General features: G+C 44.0%; 1 protein-coding gene across 1 annotated transcript in view; it reads right to left on the reverse strand.

Moving 5' to 3' along the window:
* Window positions 1–4241, reverse strand: part of ADGRD2 (adhesion G protein-coupled receptor D2) — a 248331-nt gene extending 244090 nt beyond the window's left edge. The window contains exons 1-2 of the mRNA XM_066582034.1: window positions 4176–4241; window positions 3329–3386 (exon numbers count right to left, since the gene is read on the reverse strand). Coding sequence (XP_066438131.1) covers window positions 3329–3386; window positions 4176–4241 — 124 coding nt within the window. The remainder of the gene's footprint in view (window positions 1–3328; window positions 3387–4175) is intronic.
* Window positions 4242–20475: the final 16234 nt, after the last annotated feature.

The raw sequence follows: 20475 nt of genomic DNA on the forward strand, positions 1-20475 counted from the left end.
TGCAAAGAGAGGGGGCGGGAGCTTAGCAGAGCTAGTGCGCTAAACTCCCTCTCCGCCCCAGCCTATGGGAGCTGCCAGCAAGGGGAGGGGAAGGGACTTTAGCAGTGCCAGCTGCTGCTAAACTCCCTCCCCCTTCCCTTTTCTGTCGGCTCTCATAGGCTCCCATAGGCTCCTATAGGAATCTATGGGAACAGGCGACGTATTCCAACAAAAATAGGACATGTCCTTATTTTCCTAGTCACACGTAAAAGTGGCTGGCTGGAATGCGCTATCTTTCCTGGCTGGCTAGTTTTACGCGCCAGAAAATCGCCCATCTGAACAGATACATTGGGATCCAATGCTTCAGGTGGTCACGATTTTCAGCCAGTGTTTTATCTCGGCAAAATAGCCGCAATAAAATGCTTGTGTGAAACTAGCCTTAACCCTTTCGAATCCAATTTGTACCTTGGTTTTCCAAGGGGGCTCACTCTTTTTCTGCTGTTATACAACGGTGCTATCTGCTGGCTAAAGCCAGTACTGCATGAGGTGACACGTTGGATAGGCTCCGACAGCAGAGAGGCTGGCAATATACAGTAAGAGAGCCCGGACGGACGTCTTTCAACATTGGAGCTGTACAGCCTTAAATCATAATGTCTTTAGACGTCAGACAGTGGATTGGAAAGGGTTAAGGGACCTAGTATGCTGCTGTACAAAGCATATGCATGCAGCTCTGCTATATGCATGAACACTTAGAGTACAGGGGTGTCAAACTCATCTTCACCAAAGGCCACATCAGCATTATGGTTGCCTTCAAAGGTCCATTTGTAACTGTAAGACTGTATTTTAAAGCATATATCAAAAAATGGAGGAAAAACATAAAAATGAGACCAAGGATCTAGTCCAGTAAAATTGGGGCTCAGGTCCCCCAACGTAGACATTTTACTCTAAACTGCAAGGTAGTCAGAGAAAAGGAAAAATTATGGGAGTTAGCAGAACCTGGTGAAAGGTTCCCTAAAAATTTCTTAGGGCAGAACCCTTACTCACTGGGTTAGGCACCAGCATAGCACAATGTACTCTCTCTGATCTATGTAGCAGGCTCACTTGATATGTACAGGCAGGCTGCAATATACTGTCCTCTGTAGGACCAGCCAGGGTGTACAAGCCGCTTCACAGTCTGAGCCCCGGCAAGAAGTCCTGTATGGCAGGAAAGGCTCAGCAGGAGAAGCACATAGGGTAGTACGAACCAAAGGCTCCAAGCACTGCAGTAATAGCCACAGTACTCAGTCCGTATGTACCTGACGTTGCAGTGTAAGACCAAGATGGTTGCTGCAATCCCAGTACCTAACGACAGGCCACAGACAAGTCCCCAATGCGCCAAAGGGTCTTCCGAGCATAGCTCTAGAAGAGGCTCTTCTGTGTCTGAACCTCGACGGCCACATAAAATGACATTGCAGGTGGGATTCGGCCCATGGGCCTTGAGTTTAACACGTGCCTTGGGGTGTTTTTACCCTGGGCACAATTATTCAACACCCAAATCCGTAGCTTATTCTGCTGCAACGAATTCCGCATTAAAACCTGTTATCACTGTGGGTTTTATTTCATTCGCATTGATTTTTATGATGTGTTAGGTTGTCCTGGAACCTGTAGTTCTATGGGAGCACACGTCCACAGATGTGGGATAATTGAGCTGGCTGGGTGTGGAGTTCTCCAGCCAGCCAATCACCACCGGTCTGCTGCACATAAATACCAGCTCCTCTGGTTAGAGGTTGCTGGTTTCTTCAGTTCCCTCATAATAACCTTGTGTTTGCATCCATGCAGGTTTCTGTAGGTGCCATCAGTGACGTGTTCTGTGGGTTTTGGCAGGTGGCCAGACATGTGGTGTGAACAGTCCTGTTCCGTGTGGTATGCATTCTCTAGTGTGTTGGTGTGAACTTGTATGCTGTTTTCCATCTAGGGCGAGTCAGGTCCTCAGGTTCCAGCATGGGACCGTCCCTATCGGGACGAATGCCCCGCTTGCAAGGACTCATGGTGATAGTTGTCTTGTGAGAGTAGGGACCCACATGATAACAAGGACCCTTCTCGTGGACTTGTGAGCTTAAGTATATTGGCCAAAATACGAACCAATATTTCATACGTACTGTAGCAATTCCATCTGTTTATGCATGCAGGTATGCTAGGTAAGTGTTTTGGGTGTCAGTCATTGTGTTATGTCTGATCACGAGTCCCGTTGGTGATTCTCTAGTTCATGTAAGAACTAGATGTAACAGTAAGACATTTTAATTCTGCATCACAATCTGCACACAGACATGCAGATTTTGGTGCAGAATCTGGTTGAGGTATGCAGATTAATTCCAACTGTCTGAAAGCACCCTTAAACTAACTTCACACAGGCAAGCGCGATATGGGGCCATCAATTATTGCCACATATAGTGCTCAGCAACATATGAATTCCCTGCGATGGTGCCGCCACCCTCATGGCAAACAATGGGCACTGAGATGCGAGAGCACGCAGAAAGATAGAACATGCCATGATTTGTTTCCCGCATCGCCAGAAAACATCACTTATGTGTATGAACCCATTCAAAAGAATGGCTCTCCTATTTGTGCATCTCACAATGGGCGATTTTCTCGATTGTGTGAAGGCAGCCTTAGGGTATGTTTACACATAGCAGAAATGCTGCGAATTTTCCATAGCAGACAATCAGCAGCAAAATCCACTTAATTTTCACATCAAAAACCATGTCAAAATCTGCAGGCACCAATTCTGATGCGAAATTTGATGGGGATCCTTAGCAGACTTCATCCCTTCTATTGAAAGAGTGAAATCATCTGCGGATCCACACCAAAATCTGTCTGAAAAGTTGCACCAATAAAAGTAAGCAACCAAAGCAGTGCAACAGTTTGATTAATAGAATACGACTGTTCCTTACAATCACCACATTCATAAATATGCTCTATTTTGCACAATGTTGAAATCACAGTAGAGATGAGCAAACCTACTTGGACACGTCCCTTTTTCGCCCGAGCGTCGCGATTTTCGAGTACTTCCGTACTTGGGTGAACCGATTCGGGGGGCGTCGTGGGTGAGTGGGGGGTTGCAGCGGGGAGTGGGGGGGAGAGGGAGAGAGAGCTCCCCCCCTGTTCCCCGCTGCTACCCCCCGCTCTGCCACGCCTCCCCCCACCCCCCGGCGCCCCCGGAATCTTTTCACCCGAGTACGGAAGTACTCGAAAATCGCGGTGCTCGATCGAGTAATTACTCGAAACGAGTATATTCGCTCATCTCTAAATCACAGGCAACAGAAATGTACAACAGCATATGAAAGAAACCTGGGACCCGAGCGCACAGTACCTGCAACAGTTGTCTGGTTCAATTCAACTTTATTCCAGCAGATGCAAACACCACAGACCTAAGACGAGATGGATGGAAATGAATGAAATATCATAATGCCGAATGTACTTTTTTCTTTTTTACAAATTCTCTTAACTGTGCAGGTATGGAGGAAAGATCATGGGTGCCGGCCATTCCAGAGGAGAGCGAAAATACTGTCCACTAATGTCCAAACAGGCTCTATTGTTCTATAAGGGCCAAGCCACAATTTTAGACTACTGGTCTGCATCCTCACTCTCTGGCTGCTCGCCTTCCTCTGCGCTAAGGCCGGAAACTGACCCAGGATCGCAGGAAGTCTAAGAGGAGCGTCCGCTCTCTCCCTCTGGTCTTCCACACCAGAGGCATAACTAGAAGTCCTTGGGCCCCGATGCAATAGGCCCCCTACTTACCATGTGCTATTTATAATATTGGTGTCTTCTAAGACTCCAGGGCACAGTACAACTGCTACCTCTGCATCCCTTATAGCTACACCTCTGCTCCACACCACTCCTCTTGATGTAACATTACCCTCTATGCAAACATGGAAAAATGAACATAGAGCCAACATTGCCTCCTAACATACACATGTTACGCCTTTGTTATTAGTGTAACAGCCATTTTGTTAATTAAACTTATGTGTAAAGCAATAACTATTTCCAAGGAAGTCAGTAAATTAAAGAGTGCCCTAGAGGATGCATTTTAGGTCTCGTTCACATTGGCGTCAAAGTCGGGTGATTTTGTTGCGTTGCGACAATGCTACACATCGCATATATGCGAAGCCCATGCTTTCCTATGGTTTAATTCACATGTGCGATGTTTTGGAGTGTACGATAGCCTGACAAAAACCTTGTGGGTCCGGCGATATGCACGCAACTTGTGAGGTTTTGTAGCCCATGTTTCCCTCTGGAGCCTTCCTCTCTGCAACACTTGACTGATTCGATTCAACTTTATTCCAGCAGATGCAAACACAGTATATATCACCTTAGAAGCGCTCTCCGGCTCCACTGCATCTTCTTCCCAGTCCCGACACTATTCTTCACGCATCATCTTCTGGCCAGGGATTGAAAAATCCCCGCCTCCTGAAAGCACTGCCTTTGATTGGCTGATGCTTAGCCAATCACAGCCAGCATTCGATGAACCAATCACAGCCATTCATCGAGCTCTGGTTCTGAATGGCTAAGCATCAGCCAATCACAGTCAGCGCTTCCAGGAGTCTGGATTTTTCAATCCCCGGCCAGAAGAGATGAACAGTGCCAGGGACTGGGGAGAAGATGCAACAAAGCCTCGGACAGCGCTTCTAAGTTGATGTATACTTTAAAAAAAAAAAAAACTTTCTGCAGCTAGGGCTTATTCGGGGGAGGGCTTATATTTCAAGCCTCCATCCCGAAAATCCTTGCATGTGGTGCCACAAAATCGCGTGACTTTGTAGCACTACAAAGCTGCAGTATCACCGCGAGAAACTGCAGTGTTATCACACAGATATTGCGATGCAATATCACTACGATTTTTCTCGTGGCGATGCCATGTCGCCGATGTGAACAAGGCCTTAAAAAGATGATTATTTTCATGTAAGCAAGATGTGCTGCTACAGATACTGTAGTATATGATAAGACTGGAAAAACAGTGATATGCTTCTACAACAATAGTAGGGTTAATGGGGACTAATGCTATATAATATTCCACTGAAAATATATATATATATATATATATACGTCCAACTTACCATCAAAATTATGACTAGAATCTCCAGGCTGTCTACAATTGCAGTGACTATGCCCCGTGATCTCATGCTTGGAAAAATAAAACACAGATCAAAAGACTGGAATCTGAAACTTCACAATAAAAAAAAAATACATAAATACATTAAGGGATCAGGAACTTGGTGAATGTTAATGAAAAGACTTTTAGAAGAACAGATATATGCACCATTCAGCAAGACCTCTATCTGAGAAAGTCACAGGTCACTGGATAATCTACGTTTCTATTACACTCTTTGAAAGAAAAAGATGCTATAGAGAAACAAATTATGAAGCTCCAGGTAACACAACTGTTAGGCTATGTTCACATTTGCATTGGAGCATGCAACAAAATCCATTATAAGTCAATGGGGTCCAGTGAGTTGGGGTGCATCATACAACAGACAAATGGAAGCTATAACACATGAATGGACAAGCAATAAAGTACAATAAAGCTTTACGCACATTAGCGTTATGATTTTCATCCATAGCACTGTGTAGGGTCCATTGTACGACTGATTCGAGCAACACTCTATAGACCCTATTCACTTATAGTGGGGTCTAATGGGAGTCTTGAAAGCTTTTCATCGTTTTGATAGCAAGAATATAAGATTGGTCCTTCATATTGCACTATTCTTGGCATCTAAAGTGACATAACTCCAACAGAACTCATGGCAGACTGTAGAATAGTAGGTGAGAACACATATAGAATGTAATGTTCCATGCAGCATTGGGGCTCTGTAGTACCCCAGAGTTGGGGTCCCACAGCACTGTCATAGCTACCTCATGTGGAATGTCTATGTGTATTTGTGTGTGTATGTTTACCCATGTACTGTTATGTGTATTAGCGTTGTCTGGGTCATCAAGAGGTAATGTCTGGTGTTTGCATTACCTACCGTGCATGACTGTGCAGAATGCAACCTAACCCACTGTGTTACCTGTCAGTCACCCCTAGCTAGCACAGGGATTGGACGGAGAAGGATCCCCTTAGCTCAGGATTGGTTGGTGGGGAGATATAAAATACAGAACATGGGTGTGGTTAGGGGGTTGTTGGTTGTTGTTGGAGTCTGGTATAGCCTGGCATGGAGGTCGGTCCGGAGGCTGGGGCCTGGAGCCAGCTAGAATGTGTAGTCATGGAGTCAGCTGGAGTGGAGAACTGAAGGAGAGAGGAGTCTTTTCATCCCTGCTTAAGGAGAAATCTTAGCCAGGGAAGATCCGGCGAAGTCTGGAAGGAAAAACGGACAGTTTAACTGTGAATTGATCTTTCCCCTGCAAATTCAGAAGTCAGTGTGTCCACAGAAGAGTTGGCACTATTCTCTCTATTCTTCCACAACTAACCTCTCGGTACGGCCGCCAGATGACTTAGCCTGGCAGCCCATCTCATTCTTCAGAGGAGAGCATTAAGGATCAAATGAATGTCATCTCATCTGTGTAAGAACTTATTGGAGAATTTCTTGTTTACTGGAGAAGATTGTGAGCATTGTATTTAGTCCGCAAAGACTAAGTAAACTGTGTGCCTTTGGTTTTACTAAAGCTTGTTGACTTGTTTCTTTATTTTATTACCCCAACGCATTCAAAGCACTGGCATCACATCAGGCAATACACGAACTGCTATTTGTTATTGCCAAGAAACCGGTTGTAATCCACCTACTGCGCGAGTCGCCATCTTAGACAGCATAGCCACCACCGTTACCAAACCAAAGTTAGGGCACCCACTCGAGCTACACTTGCCAACTTCTGCTCGTTGCAGCTCTTTCAGACAAACATATCTGTGTCACGCATTTTGCACACGGAATTAGCATGCACAATATGCAGAGAAAGGAACCCATTGATGTTAATGGGTTCGTTCTCATTAATTATGTTTTTGCACGCATTTTGTGTGGGCACAAAAAAATTATATATGCTCTATTTTACTAGGAATTTGTGCACCAAGGTTCCCCATAAAAGTTTATGAGAGGTGCGCAAATGTACATGCAATAAACAACAGGATGCGCATGGGAAAAAAGACACACCGGGACGTCATTATGCTTTATAGCGATTTTAATCAGGGCGGAGGAGGGGTGTCCCTTGCCCATGTGAACATACTGTGCCTGTGCAAATAAGTACAGTAAAGTACGCAGGCATGTGCGCAAACAAGCCTCATTCAGTGTACAAATACATTGCACTGAGGCATGCGTATTTGCACATACAGTCGTCTGAAGAATCCCTTAGATTAAAGGGCTCCATTGAAAATAAATGGAGCGCTGGTGTGCTTGCGCAATCAGCGCTTCATTCAGTCTCCTCCTCATTGTAGGGAATTCGGTAAACTCACCCCACAGGGAGGGGGACCTTGAACTTGAGATGGCAGGGGTCTCAGAAGTGAGACCCTCACTGATAAACAAGATATCACCTATCCACAGGATAGAGGATAACTTGAAGTTCTGGTACAACCATTTTAAGTCTATAACGGTGGATTGCTATAGCTCAACCTAGTCAAACATAGAAACCTATTGATTTCAATAAACTCCACTGAGCTTGATGGGTTTCTGTGCATTGTTTTGTTGAACCAGAATTATTGATGAGCTTGTTGTTAGCCACTTAGTCGTTCACAACCCTAAAGTTGTGCTCCCTCCATATTTTTCGGTTTTCCACTGCTTCTTTCAGTTGTGCGATATCCATGCCAGTACCAGCTCTAAAAGTATCATCCATCATGCCCTTTGGCCCCGGTCTTTTTTTGCCACTGATCTGTCCAAGCATTATAGATTTTTTTCTAGTGACTCTGCTTGCAATAAATGGCCAAAATACGTGCGCCTGAGTCTGGTCATCCTGTCCTCCATAAGTCTGAGCCTGGTCATCTTGTCTTCCATGAGTCTGAGCCTGGTCATCTTGTCTTCCATGAGTCTGAGCCTGGTCATCTTGTCTTCCGTAAGTCTGAGCCTGGTCATCTTGTCATCTGTGAGTCTGAGCCTGGTTAACTTGTCCTCCATGAGTCTGAGCCTGGTCATCTTGTCCTCCATGAGTCTGAGCCTGGTCATCTTGTCCTCCGTGAGTCTAAGCCTGGTCATCTTGTCCTCTGTGAGTCTGAGCCTGGTCATCTTGTCCTCCGTAAGCCTGAGCCTGGTCATCTTGTCCTCCGTGAGCCTGAGCCCAGTCATCTTGTCCTCCAGTAATATATCGGGTCTCATATGCTTCAGAACATCTCTGTTTGTTTCTCTCGCCATCCAGGGCATGCACCACAGCTTTCACCAGCAACACAGCTCCAAAGCATCAATCCTCCTTCACAGTTTAGACATAGTTTAAAATGACTTCTTTTTATTGAATAACTTTTATTAAAAAACATAAAACAAAAAATAGGGCACTACAGATAACCCTCTAGGTTGTCAATATATTGACCTTAATCAAGAGGAGAACGACTGTAGCCAATCGCTTAATTTTTCGTACCCTTCTAGTGTCTAAGACGGGGCCATGTATTTCTACGATAGTGCGGTAGCTGTCGTTACTTCGTAAAACTTGGATTGTGGTGAGAGCAAGTTTATTTTTAGTTGCGCATTTCTTCCCAGATTTTTATTCCTATGATAAAGGTTTGATCAAGACTTAGATTAAGTACAGATATCACAACAGATAGTCTTGTATCTTTTCCAGTATCAGAGGATGGAAGGTTTGCGAATAACGAGGGTGTATGTCTATGAACTTGATAATAGGCATATGGCTATTGTTTCAAATAGAGATCGAGTTCATAAAGGCCCCTCACCTATCCTTATAGTTACACATGTGACATTATAATCTCCAGTTTTTATATTTTTCGTATTTGTTTGAATCTCATTAAATCTTGACGCGTTTCGCCGCTTATTTTAGCGGGTCATCAGGAGATTTTCTTTAATGTAGATTATTGTGGCTCTGGTTTCGTACAGATGACTATTCCAGAGTCTAGTTAGCTCTATTTAGAGATGATAATGATAGCTCTTACAGAGACGGAGTGCTCAGTGCAAATAGTACTTTCTAGGTATAGAGTTTATGAATTCATATAGGGAAACACCTGTAATATAGTGGTGGTTTCTATATAGTTGTAATCAGTATGAGATCCTATTTCTTTTTCAAAAGGGGCAGTCTTGTGATGAACACTATGCTGCTCTAGATAATATAGATCTCATACAGTCAGGTCTGCATAATTATAAGAGGACAGCCTTGAATATAGACAGTCACTCCAGATAGTGCAAAACTCTATTGTCGTGATTAATATGAGATCTATCTCTTTTCCTTAAGAGCAATATTGTGATGGTCAATCAGTTGCTCATTGTAGTATAGATCTCATATAGTCAGGTCTGCATAGCTAGCGGAGAGCAGCCTTAGATGTAGGCTATCACTCTATATAGTGCAGGACTGAGATCTATACATTTTAATTTTATTTTTTATAGAGAAGGCAATCTGCGGTGAGCAGGCAGCGTCTCTACAAAGTATATAGATCTCAGTATTTTAGGCAATCTGCAGTCAACCTCAACCATAAAGAATATAGGTGGGGGGTATTGGATAAAGATTTTCCCCAGTTATGGTTGGAGCAGCCTGACTTTTCTAACTTCTTTTGGAAGCACTGCCTATTGCTGATAGAGATATTACTAGTCTATGGTAAGAGCGGTAGCGCCTCTGGCCTGGATGGTAGGTCAGCCCTCTAGCTATGCAGACCTGACTATATGAGATCTATACTACAATGAGCAACTGATTGACCATCACAATATTGCTCTTAAGGAAAAGAGATAGATCTCATATTAATCACGACAATAGAGTTTTGCACTATCTGGAGTGACTGTCTATATTCAAGGCTGTCCTCCTATAATTATGCAGACCTGACTGTATGAGATCTATATTATCTAGAGCAGCACAGTGTTCATCACAAGACTGCCCCTTTTGAAAAAGAGATAGGATCTCATACTGATTACAACTATATAGAAACCACCTCTATATTACAGGTGTTTCCCTATATGAATTCATAAACTCTATACCTAGAAAGTACTATTTGCACTGAGCACTCCGTCTCTGTAAGAGCTATCATTATCATCTCTAAATAGAGCTAACAAGACTCTGGAATAGTCATCTGTACGAAACCAGAGCCACAATAATCTACATTAAAGAAAATCTCCTGATGACCCGCTAAAATAAGCGGCGAAACGCGTCGAGATTTAATGAGATTCAAACAAATACGAAAAATATAAAAACTGGAGATTATAATGTCACATGTGTAACTATAAGGATAGGTGAGGAGCCTTTATGAATTCGATCTCTATTTGAAACAATAGCCATATGCCTATTATCAAGTTCATAGACATACACCCTCGTTATTCGCAAACCTTCCATCCTCTGATACTGGAAAAGATACAAGACTATCTGTTGTGATATCTGTACTTAATCTAAGTCTTGATCAAACCTTTATCATAGGAATAAAAATCTGGGAAGAAATGCGCAACTAAAAATAAACTTGCTCTCACCACAATCCAAGTTTTACGAAGTAACGACAGCTACCGCACTATTGTAGAAATACATGGCCCCGTTTTAGACACTAGAAGGGTACGAAAAATTAAGCGAGTGGCTACAGTCGTTCTCCTCTTGATTAAGGTCAATATATTGACAACCTAGAGGGTTATCTGTAGTGCCCTATTTTTTGTTTTATGTTTTTTAATAAAAGTTATTCAATAAAAAGAAGTCATTTTAAACTATGTCTAAACTTTGAAGGGCTTAAATTTGAGAAATTAGACTTTTTTCTGCCTCTGTGAGTACACTTAAAGGGGTTCTGACATGAATAATTTTTTTATGCTTTAGCAGCCATTGTTCCCTGGTCTGCCTAATGGACCCAGGGAACCCATGGGTTAATGGCTGCTAAAGCATAAAAATCTTATACTTACCTGTTCTCCTGTTGTTGTTGACATCGGGGGGTCATCTCCCGGCAGCATATTAGCACTTTCTGCTTAGGTTAAGCAGCCTGACTAGAGCCACCTGATTGGTGCACGCTGTGCAGTCACGTGGTGCCGAAGAGCCAATCAGGTGGCTCTAATCAGCAGCGCTGCTTAACCTAAGCAGAAAGTGCTAGTATGCCTCCCGGCAGGCAGTCTTCTTCCTTCAGCAGCCGCGCCGCTCCGGGATCGCGCGCATGCGCAGTGGAGAGGTGCCCTCTGACAGGAGTCAGGACGGGCCGCGTCTCCACTGCGCATGCGCAGCACTCCGGAGTTCAGCCAGGACGGACGGGCCGCCCACAGCAAGCACTGCTTGTGACGTGCTTGCTGTGGCGGTCCGTCCGTTGACCTCGGAAGTGCCTGACGGACGGACCAGAGCAGGAAGCGGTCTTTTTGACCGCTCCTGCTCTGCTTTAAAGGCACAGAAGAAGATGCCGGCTGGAGGGGACATGCCTGGCGATCGGGCCAGGCCAGGCAAGGTGAGTACAAATTTTTTTTTTTCATGTCAGAACCCCTTTAAAGCATCAATCCTCCTATCAGCTTTTTAGGCAGTCCAGTTTTCACATCCATACATGGTTATGGGGGAAATGGTAGTTTGCACTATCCTGCGTTTTGTTGCTATTCTGATATGCCTACTTTTCCAGATTTTGTCCATGTTTAGCATCGCGCTTCAACCCATCGCTATCCTACGTTTTATCTCTGGCATAGATTCTCCATCCTGGTCAATTTTTAAACAAAGGAAGATGAAGTTTTGCACGCATTCTATGACCTCATTGACAATTTGATTTGAATTTGGCCTTTTTCCATATCATTTGTCTTCTTTAATTTCAAGTAGAGGGCCATTTTTTCACTTTTAGTTTTAATCTTACATATCAGCTACTTCAGACCGGCTTCTGTTTCTGCAAACAAAGTTGTGTCATCTGCGTAACGGAGATTGTTGATGTTTCTGCCACCTATTTTCACTCCGGTTTTCAATTTGTCTAGGTCCATTTTCCTCATGATCAGTCCTGCATATAGGTTAAACAAGAAAGGTGAGAGGATGCAGCCCTGTCAGACGACTTTGCTGATCCCAAATTTCTCACAGTGGCTTCTTGATTGGTATAAAGCGATTTTATCAGCTTGTCTACATGTGCCTATACGCCCAGCTCTTGTAGGACATGCCATAGCTTGTCATGGTTGATGCAGTCAAGTGTCTTGATGTAGTTGATGAAGCACAAGTAGATATTCTTTTGGTATTCTCAAGCTTTTTCCATGGTTCATTGCAGGTTTGCAATATGGTTGCGGGTGCTGCATCCTTGCCAGAATTCTGCCTGCACATCAGGGAGTGCCGCTTCAACTACTGATCTCAGTTTTTCCTGTAAAATTTTGAGAATGATCTTGCTTGCATGCGGAATGAGGGCTATTGTTTGGTTGGTGGGGTAATTTTAGGAGTCGCCTTTATTTCATGACCTTAGAAAACGCAAAGCTCAAGAACTGATCCAATACCTAGGATCCCATAGTTTTGGGCACTAATGGGAATTCTATCAATGTGACATAAAAAAAACTAAGCTGAAGAATTCCTTAGCCTTCTAATAGTCCTAAATCTGTCATCTGGAGGATGTACATGTAGTGGCCCAGAGTTAGGCCTCGGTCACAAGGGCATTTTTTCCCGCAATTTGCGGATCGCATAACGGATGCACATCCGCAAATTGCGTGACCAGGGCCGACGATTCGTTGAAAAAGCTGCACCTAGCAGCGTTTTCAATGAAACCGTCCCGCACTGCCCGCTATCCTCTGCCACAGCTGTGCCACAGCAGTGGCACAGCTGTGGCAGAGGAGAACGATGTTCGGCCATTGAATTCAATGGAGCCGGCAATACAGCCGGCTCCATTGAAAGCAATGGGCTGCCGGCGAGCGCGGGATGAATTTTCGGGAAGGGCTTAAAAATATAAGCCCTTCCCTGAAAACCATCCTAAAATGTGTAAAAAAAAAAGTATACTCACCTTTTTCCTGCAGACGGAGTTCAGCTGCGTCCGGCCGGGAGTTCTCCTGAACTGCTCTGTGTCGTATTCAGCAGGCGGGAATGCTGAATGGGCTGCCTCTCATTGGTCACAGCCCTAACCAATCAGAGGCAGCTCTCGCTTACCCATTCATGAATTCATGAATGGGTGAGTGAGTGCTGCCTCTGATTGGCTGAGCGCAGGGACCAATCAGAGGCAGCTCTCAGCTGTCATTCAATAGCTGAGAGCTGCCTCTGATTGGTCCCTGTGCTCAGCCAATCAGAGGCAGCACTCACTCACCCAATACTACACAGAGCAGTTCAGGAGAACTGTCGGCCGGACGCGGCTGAACTCCGTCTGCAGCGAAAAGGTGAGTATCCTTTTTTTTTTTGTTTTTACACATTTTAGGATGATTTTCAGGGAAGGGCTTATATTTTTAAGCCCTTCCCGAAAATTCATCCCGTGCTCGCCGGCATCCCATTGCTTTCAATGGAGCTGGCTGTATTGCCGGCTCCATTGAATTCAATGGGCGAACATCGTTCTCCTCTGCCACAGCTGTGGCAGAGGAGAACGATCTTTATAGTATATGTTCTTAATGGGGTCGGCGCTGCTGCCGCCGGCCCCATTGAGCGCATATATAGAACAAAAGGAATCGCAGAACGCAGAGAGGAGCGTTCTGTGAATCGTTGTGTTCTATAATTTATCGCACATCCGCATAAAAAGCGGACGTGACCATTCCCATTGCGAAGCATTGGGTCTATATATGCACGGATCACATGCGCATTCGCAAATCGCGCGAAAAAATGCCCGTCTGACCGAGGCCTTAACGGGGCGCCTCCATAAGTATGCATGTGTTTGTCTTGTGCATTTGTCTTCTCAATGTTTTCTGTTTTGTATGAATTTGATGTGCATTGCACCTCTGCAGCACTGAATGGGTTATTGTCTGGGCTTTGTCTGGAAAATGTATCTTGTTGTGTGTCACGTGTACATGTTTGATATATGTGTTTGCAAGGCGAGTGCAAGTTAGTTAGTCTTCCTGCAGAAGTTATTGAGTGAGGAGTCTTGAAATCAGTTGGGGACAGCTGAGTCTGCAAGTAAGTGAACCCCACAGACACGGATTAGTCTGTGTGTGGACAGAATGGAAGAAACTGAGCTATTCCCTTCTGCTTGGACTGGGACCAGCCTACCCAGGATATGCCAGTGTGACCCCTAACCGCTGCGTGAGAGTGAGAGGAGCTGCCATGCAGTGCTGAGTGCCTTTTTCCAGATGTGAGTGTTGACCGGTAGAGAGCTGGAGAGAGGAGAGTGGACGGGAACAGAACCCCACAGATAATGAGGACTGTGGACTCGTCTGTCATCTTGTGAATCCTCCCTGTCACACCACCTTTGTGTTTGCACCGTTATCCTGCTGGCGTATGTAAAGTTTAACTGTACATAGTTTTTTTCTGCAAGTAAACGAGTTTGACCGATCATTTCCGGTTTTGCTCATAACGTTATCCCTGTGTGTGGATTATCTTATTTTCAACTACAGGATTCATCGCAGAGGATGGAACGGTGGTGTCACGAGTGACAAAGGACTTATAGTAAACAGCATATTGGTTTACCCTGTGAAACTCCCCCAACAGTAACTTGGTCGGGTCCTGTGCTACCCTTAGGGGAGGAGATGGTAGTGCCCTGTTACACGGCCTCAATCTATCCTGCTATCTCCTCAGTTGTGGACCCTCTTCTCAGATGCTGCATATAAACTACACACCTTCCTGCAAGGTTTATTGGCTAGTCCTAAAAAGACAAGCAGTTGTTTATTTCTATTAGACAAATAATCAACCAGCAGCTATTTTAAGTGAACCTAAACGAAGACACTAGTGAGTGAAATCTCACTCATCATCCAGTTGGTGGCCGAGTTTACATGGAACAACTAACACTTATCCTGGATTTACACTAAACGAGAACCTCACACACCTAGGTGCTTTCCTTAAAAAGAAATGATACTCTTCCTGACCCACATCTATAGGCTTCTTACTACCCAAGCCAGAAACTTACTGCAAACTGATACGGGACATAAAACCTGAAACAGCTGTCTGTGTATGGTATTCTGGCTTGGTTTTCAATTTCCAGTCATTGTTATAAGGCTTGTCTAAAGAGTCTGACATTGGCTTGCAGGAATTCTGCCTTCAAATAGGTGGTGCTGCAGAGGTATTGTTCCTTCTTCTCTATTTGCATATTTCATGGCATGGGTTGCCTTATAAATCTCCTCACACACCTCCTAGGTGTCTCCTTAAGGAGAAATAATACCCTTCCTGACCCACATTCCTATGTGAAACAGTGAACGATCAGTGTTTAAAGGCAACGAGAAGCCAACAATTATTTTTATGCCGGCTGAAACTATTCAAAAAACGAGAAGCGCACGATTCTCGTTAGTCATTGGCTTTCTTTGTTAAATGACCGATTATCGTTTACTTCTGTTTGTTTCAACGCCTTTCATCTATATTTGAAGCAAACATGGAGTGGGAGTATAATGGTTTATTCCAGTTCCCCCCTTTGAAGTAAGTTTATCTATTGTACTTTCATGTGATACATTTAGGTGTTCTCAGTAGCGCATGGGGGTAAAAGCTTTTTTCTTTTCTTCCAATCTTTCCGTCTAAACGCACCTTTACATTCGGTCTATTGAATGACTATTTGGAAGATAGCTGTCTTGTGTAACGTGACCCTTACTTCAAAAATAACATCTGTACTGCTATTCCTTTTTGCTTCCCCAAGTCCTGTGACCCCTTTTTCGTCTACCAGGCATACTCAATACAAAAATGACAGAACTGTGACTGGTAAATACCGAAGAGAACAGACCGCTTGGTGGGGAGCTTCAGCCCCTTAAATCAGCTGATTGTTGAAGATCTGACAAGTCAGACCCCACCAATCTGATATCGATTGCCTATTATAAGGCATCAATGTTGTAGACCAAAAAATCCCTTTAACTCAGTATGAAGATTTTTTTGTAGAAATCTGGTAGAACTCTGCAATCTGGTATTATTCTAAATAATGCTATATAAGAGAATAATATGTAAACTCGCACTCATTTGTTTACATGCACACAAATACATGCAGGACATGGAAAATTAACTCAACCATGAGAAAAGAGGAGAAAAAAAAACCTGTTGCCTAATAAATCTTGCTTTGCTGCTCTACTGGACGGCCCCTATCTCCCAGCAACCAGATGCCTTTTCCTTTACAGTGCAACAAAAGATAAGATCTAGTAAATAATACAAACACTTCCCTTACAATGGGGATGATCAAAATCACACCACAATAAGTGATTTAACGCACACGAGTCCTGTAAAAGGGGCAAATTTAGATTCATACGTGTTAGGATCATTTGCTGCCTGTGGTATGGTGAGGATCAGGTAATGGGTTTAGTTTTACTACAAAAGGGAAGGGAAATTTCCTATAAAATAGTCATAAAACCTAGAACTGAAGAACAAAGAGGTCTGTAAACAGAAAATCATATGAACAAGCTTTATAACATTTCCTGCATGTCAGTGATGCCAAATGCTCAACATTGAAATTGCAACACCAAGAAGTTGTGGAATTATGGAAATCGTAGATTCATTAAAGATATGATAAGCAAATGACTGAAACACAATATTCAAGGCTTGTCTATTTAATCAGTGTTAAGTATGAGCGCCACATGCAGAATTAAACACATATGATATCAATGAGGTTATTAATGGTTGTCTCAGGAATCTTTGGCCACGCTGAATGCACTTGGGCACCCAAATCATCAAGATGCACTGCTGACAGCTCCCTTTGCAATTGCCAACAAATAATGTGCCTCATGTAGCACATTCAGGCCACACAGGCTGCTCATAATTGCACAAGTAACATGCGGCCTGGAGTTGCCAGCTTGAAAAAAAAGGCTCCTGGGACACTTCAGATAAATGGCTATTTCACTGGTTCCAAGACTAAATCAACGTAATGCTGAGCTGTTAGTGTACCTGGAATGAAGACTAGAGGGGTCTGGCTACCATACATTATGCCACCTCACACCATAATCCTGGCAGTGCTTTTCCTTCAAGCTTTGCTCTCTGGCTGTAACTATGTCTGGATGACTTAGTTTTCCTTTCGTGTGCTATGCTATTATATGACTGACTTAGATTTCCTTCTGCTCTCCTCTTCTCTTTCTTTCCTCTTCTGTCCTTGCTAACGATTCTTGTTTTTAGTACTCACACTTTTGATGTTCTCCTCACTGCACTGGCTTTCTCCTTATTCCTCCCAAGTCTTTTTCTCAGGCTTCCCTGGACTAGACTAGACTCCTCTGGACTCTGCCTACTCCCTCCTTTTGTACTATTACACTAAGCCAGCCTATACAGGATAACCACCAATAACAGACCTGCTGTACCTGGTTAACCACTCCCCTGACTATTGCTAGGTAACCTGTACTCATGAGGGGCTGGAGAATAATGCCAGAACACAATTCAGCGGAGAAATATGAAAAATAAAGTCTTAACTTTTCACACTTTTTATTCATTACAATCAAACTGGTCTTAGCACTGTAATCTGCACAGAAAGTGCTGGAGTTGGGGTACAATAGGAGTAGGACCGATGTCATGTTCCCTCATCAAAGCCTCTTCATGGCATTGCCAAAGAGGTCTCCAGACCAATCTCCGGCTATCATTGCTTCTGAGACGAAAGCAGGACTATTTGATGAAGAGTATAGATCTCCATTCCAGCTTCCATTGCCTTCTTGCTCTGCATCATTAATACCTTTGAGAGTGGTGGCATGAGGTCAGTGGAACACTTGTCGCTTGGTCATAGCCTAATGTCGTGCAAGCGTCTTCTGATGGTTTGTGTAGACACTATTCCATTTCTTAGGCTTTCTGATGTGATGTCCTATTTCACGTACAGTACAGAATGGATCACTACTCACCATTAGAAATGAGCGAGTATACTCGCTAAGGCACATTACTCGAGCGAGTAGTGCCTTAGCCGAGTATCTCCCCGCTCGTCTCTAAAGATTCGCGGCCGGCGCGGGTGACAGGTGAGTTGCGGCGGGGAGCCGGGGGGGAGAGGGAGAGAGAGATCTCCCCTCCATTCCTCCCCGCTCTCCCCCGCCGCTCCTGCCCCCCGCCGGCCTCCGAATCTTTAGAGATGAGCGGGGGGATACTCGGCTAAGGCACTACTCGCTCGAGTAATGTGCCTTAGCGAGTATACTCGCTCATCTCTACTCACCATACTTCTAATCTGACAATCCGTCTGTGCAGAGGTTTGCCTCTGTGCACTTCTTGCTCTCATTCGAATTCATTGTTGTTCTCCCAATCACTGAGACATGCAAAGTGCTGACATCTTGACCTAAGCACGTAGCGATCTGCTAAAGTGATAAACCAATGTGTCTAAGTTCAAGGATCTTGTCCCACTCAGTTTGTAACAAGTGGCAGGTCGACAAATGAGGCACTGCACAAAACCACAAGAATTTATCGGACTTTTGAGGCTTTATATGGCTGGAAAAAAACTTCTGGCTTTTATACCATTGAAGCCCCTCCCACATGCCACAGATTGGAGCTAGGTGCTTGAAAATGTCATAATTTGCATATCTTAGAGATTCCTTCTACTTTTTCGATTTACATGGCCTTAGGACTTTTCCTTCTTGGTTTTGCAATTTCAATATTGAGAGGCATAGTTATTCTTGAGTCATTGCTTGAGTTTATGTGGCTAGGATTGAATCCTAGTAGATGGAAGAATGAAAACTATTCCTTTTTGTTTAGGTGCAATTTCAAGGGGTTCCAGTATACTTTTTGCCATTTATAATATTGGTATTTTCTTATGTGGCAGAGGGAACACTGGGCTCCAAGGCTAGGGTGTGATTGTACTTGAACATTCTTTATAGTTTTGACTCTGCTTTATTTTCTTATTTGCCGTTGCTGGGATCCAATCCCATTTGAGGAAAAAACTGATAACTATATGGACCACAATTACTAAAGCCATTAGACTAAAGGCTATTTATGATATCATCGTAGGGCAGGAATGTAACGATAGTGCTTATGCATTAGTTGAGGTTACAACTGGGCCTAGAAGCCAGGTAGAGTCCAAAAGGGTTCTGCCCCATATGAGTAGACTGGGAGTGTAAATAGTAGGTGATAATTTGAGAGGTCCGGTCACGGGCCCACGAATGTCAAGATATGCCTTTTTCTTAGGGAACTAGAAAAAAAAGTACTACCTTAATTTAGCAGATATTCTACCATTAGCTATGGCTGCAGCTAATGGTAGAAAGTCAGAATAGTTTCAGTCCTTCTTCACACATGGCAGAAATTTCCTGAACTGTTCCATAAATCTGAATGAACCTGCAACCTTCAGGCCATGAGCGAGAGCTTAGGATTGCATTCTGCTGCCTTAACACTCTGCGCCACACAAGGCTCAAATAAATAGAAAAGGGATAAAAGGTGGAAAACTCTCAACCCTCAGAATCCCCCACCCACCCAAAACATCAGAGGAAATGGATGGTCTTATGACGCCTGCTGTCCAACATACACTGTAAAGTAGGGCTGAGGCAACACAGAAATGAGTAAAGCTGATAGTAGTTGGAGGAACTAATATGAGGGAATAACCACAAAACACGACTTCTGTTCATGACAGACATTTCTCAACTTTCATTCTATAGACGTGCTCTGCAACGTGTGACTTTCCAGTTGTCATGAAGCCACACACAGACCATACACATTGAGATGCCGAAGATAAAATCATCCTCAGGCCACTCTCACACCGCCGAGAAAATTGCGCAAGATTTGTGCATTGCGAGGTGCACAAATCTTGCATGAATATGAACCCCATTCTTTTGAATGCGGTCATACATATGAACGTTTTTTTCCATCGTGATGCAAAAAAAAAAATGGCGACATGTCCTGTCTTTGGACATTCCCTTGGAACGTCTTGCCCATTCCTTTCAATGGGGCCAGAAAAAACATTGCACAGCTTGCAAGGTGCATACGAGTGTGGTGTGCTGCAATGCAAGGTCTCTAGAGATGAGCAAGCGTATTCGGTTCGGGTGTTTTTGCACTCGAGCACCGCTTTTTCCGAGTAACTGACTACTCGGACGAAAAGATTCGGGGGGTTGCAGAGCTCCCCCCTGTTCCCCACTGCTACCCCTCGCTCCACCACGCCGCCCCCGCCCCCCGAATCTAAAGGTCTCCCATTGACAATAATAGGAAAGTTTCACAGACCAATACCACTCTTGCCCATGTGAAATTAGTCTTAGGGCAGCTTTACACAACAGTTTGCACATGAGAGAGTCTGTAGAGGTAGATTACTGCACGTGTCTGTGCATATTACTGTACTTTTGGCGCACGCAGGGCCAGTACATAGGCAGACGTGGCACACCCTTTCTATGGATTTAACGGCTATTTTAGCCTAATGAGGGCCAGATGCGTTTTTTCCCCATGTTTTGCGTAGTTTCACACCCTTCTCCTTGTGTATTCGGGCACTTCCCATAGACTTCTATGGGACTTTTG

The sequence above is a fragment of the Eleutherodactylus coqui genome, chromosome 10 (assembly GCF_035609145.1).
Source record: "Eleutherodactylus coqui strain aEleCoq1 chromosome 10, aEleCoq1.hap1, whole genome shotgun sequence".
NCBI classification, from domain to species: Eukaryota; Metazoa; Chordata; class Amphibia; order Anura; family Eleutherodactylidae; genus Eleutherodactylus; species Eleutherodactylus coqui.